Genomic DNA, 1,450 nt, shown 5'->3' with positions numbered 1-1,450 from the left:
GCTATATTCAAATTGAATACAGAAGGCCAGGGGAAGTTTTAGCCGTCTGTTCCTCACACAGCTATCATATGGCTTTAAATGATATGGATTCTAATGCACAAGTACTATGGACCACTGTTATAGTGCTTTTTTGTCTTATTTGCTGTCTCTATTATTAAAACAAGCCCTCTAGACATTCTACACTAGTGTTTAGTTGTGCTCCATGGAAAAAAGTAAGTCTAACAGGTTTAGAATGACATGAGACATAAGGATGAGATCCCTTTTAAAGTATTAAATGTCGGTATATGTGTGTTCATACCTGATGACAGACTTCTGATAGGAGGAGCAGGCAGCTTTCTCCTCTGATGGCGAGACGAGTCCAGCGTCTGGGGCTGATGCAGGAAAAACATTAACTCACTAATATTCTAAACTCATTCACTAAATTTGAATGTGTCTTTAAAGTTCAAAAAGTGTAATGCTCACGAAACTCACCATAGGTTTAGATTTGTACTTGGAAAACCGTGTGCATGCAGATACATTTAGACCTGCAGTTTTGAGGGCTGATATTCTTGCCTCAATATCTGAGATCTGCAGAGAACAGATAAACTTCTGAATTTACACTTGAATAGTTTGATACTGTTACACCTATCAGTTAAATAGCACATTTAGGATTAAGTCTATGGTCTGTATTATGTAACATGCAAGCGCACACCTGGAGCTCGGACTGCTGCACCTGGGCAGCAGCAGTGGCCACCTGGTCTTCTAGGAAGGCCAGTTCAGTCTCTGTGGTGGAGCTGCTGATGCTGCGAGCACAGTCTTCTAAGTCACTCAGCGCCCCCTCTAGGCTGTACACAGCACCTGCAGCCAAATACACCTGCACACAGTTCACATGATCACAAAATTAGATCAGAGAGACATCAGAATGTCTCTGATGAAAAGGGAGAACTGCACGACGCATAAATGTTAACACCAGGGATTTTCAAAGTGTGGTCGAGGTAGTGTTTTAACATTTTAAGTCTCTACTCACTTTTAATCAATTTAACATATTCTTGTTGAATAAAAGTATTAATTTCTTACAAAAAAAAATAAAAATACTGAATACAAAATACAACTTTTGAACAGTATTGTCTATTGTTACAGAATATTTCTATTTTGAATAAGTGCTGTTTCTTTTTAACTTTTTATTCATCAAAAGAATCCTGAAAAAGTATCACAGGTCTCCCCCCCTCCTCCAAAAAAAAAAGAAAATAAGCATCAAAAATGGTTTCCAACATTGATAATAACAAATCAGCATATTAGAATGATTTTTGAAGGATCACATGACACTGAAGACTGGTGTAATGGCTGATGAAAATGCAGCTTTGCATCACATGAATACATTATTTTAAAGTAAATAGAAAACCATTATATTTAAATCAATAATAATAATAATATTTCACAATTTTACTGTTTTTTTCTGTATTTTTGATCA

The 1,450-nt window shown here is 36.4% G+C and overlaps 1 protein-coding gene across 1 annotated transcript in view; it reads right to left on the bottom strand.

Annotated features, from left to right (window-relative positions):
- LOC107575811 (rab effector MyRIP-like) overlaps positions 1–853 on the bottom strand; it is a gene marked incomplete at its 5' end in the record, with an annotated part of 7,608 nt that extends 6,755 nt beyond the window's left edge. The window contains 3 exons of the mRNA XM_016262142.1: positions 299–371; positions 472–567; positions 692–853. Coding sequence (XP_016117628.1) covers positions 299–371; positions 472–567; positions 692–853 — 331 coding nt within the window. The remainder of the gene's footprint in view (positions 1–298; positions 372–471; positions 568–691) is intronic.
- Positions 854–1,450: the final 597 nt, after the last annotated feature.

Source organism: Sinocyclocheilus grahami, unplaced genomic scaffold (genome assembly GCF_001515645.1).
Source record: "Sinocyclocheilus grahami isolate Dianchi unplaced genomic scaffold, SAMN03320097.WGS_v1.1 scaffold2916.1, whole genome shotgun sequence".
NCBI classification, from domain to species: Eukaryota; Metazoa; Chordata; class Actinopteri; order Cypriniformes; family Cyprinidae; genus Sinocyclocheilus; species Sinocyclocheilus grahami.
Note: the sequence above shows the minus strand (reverse complement) of the source record. Positions and strands in the feature narration are given on the sequence as shown.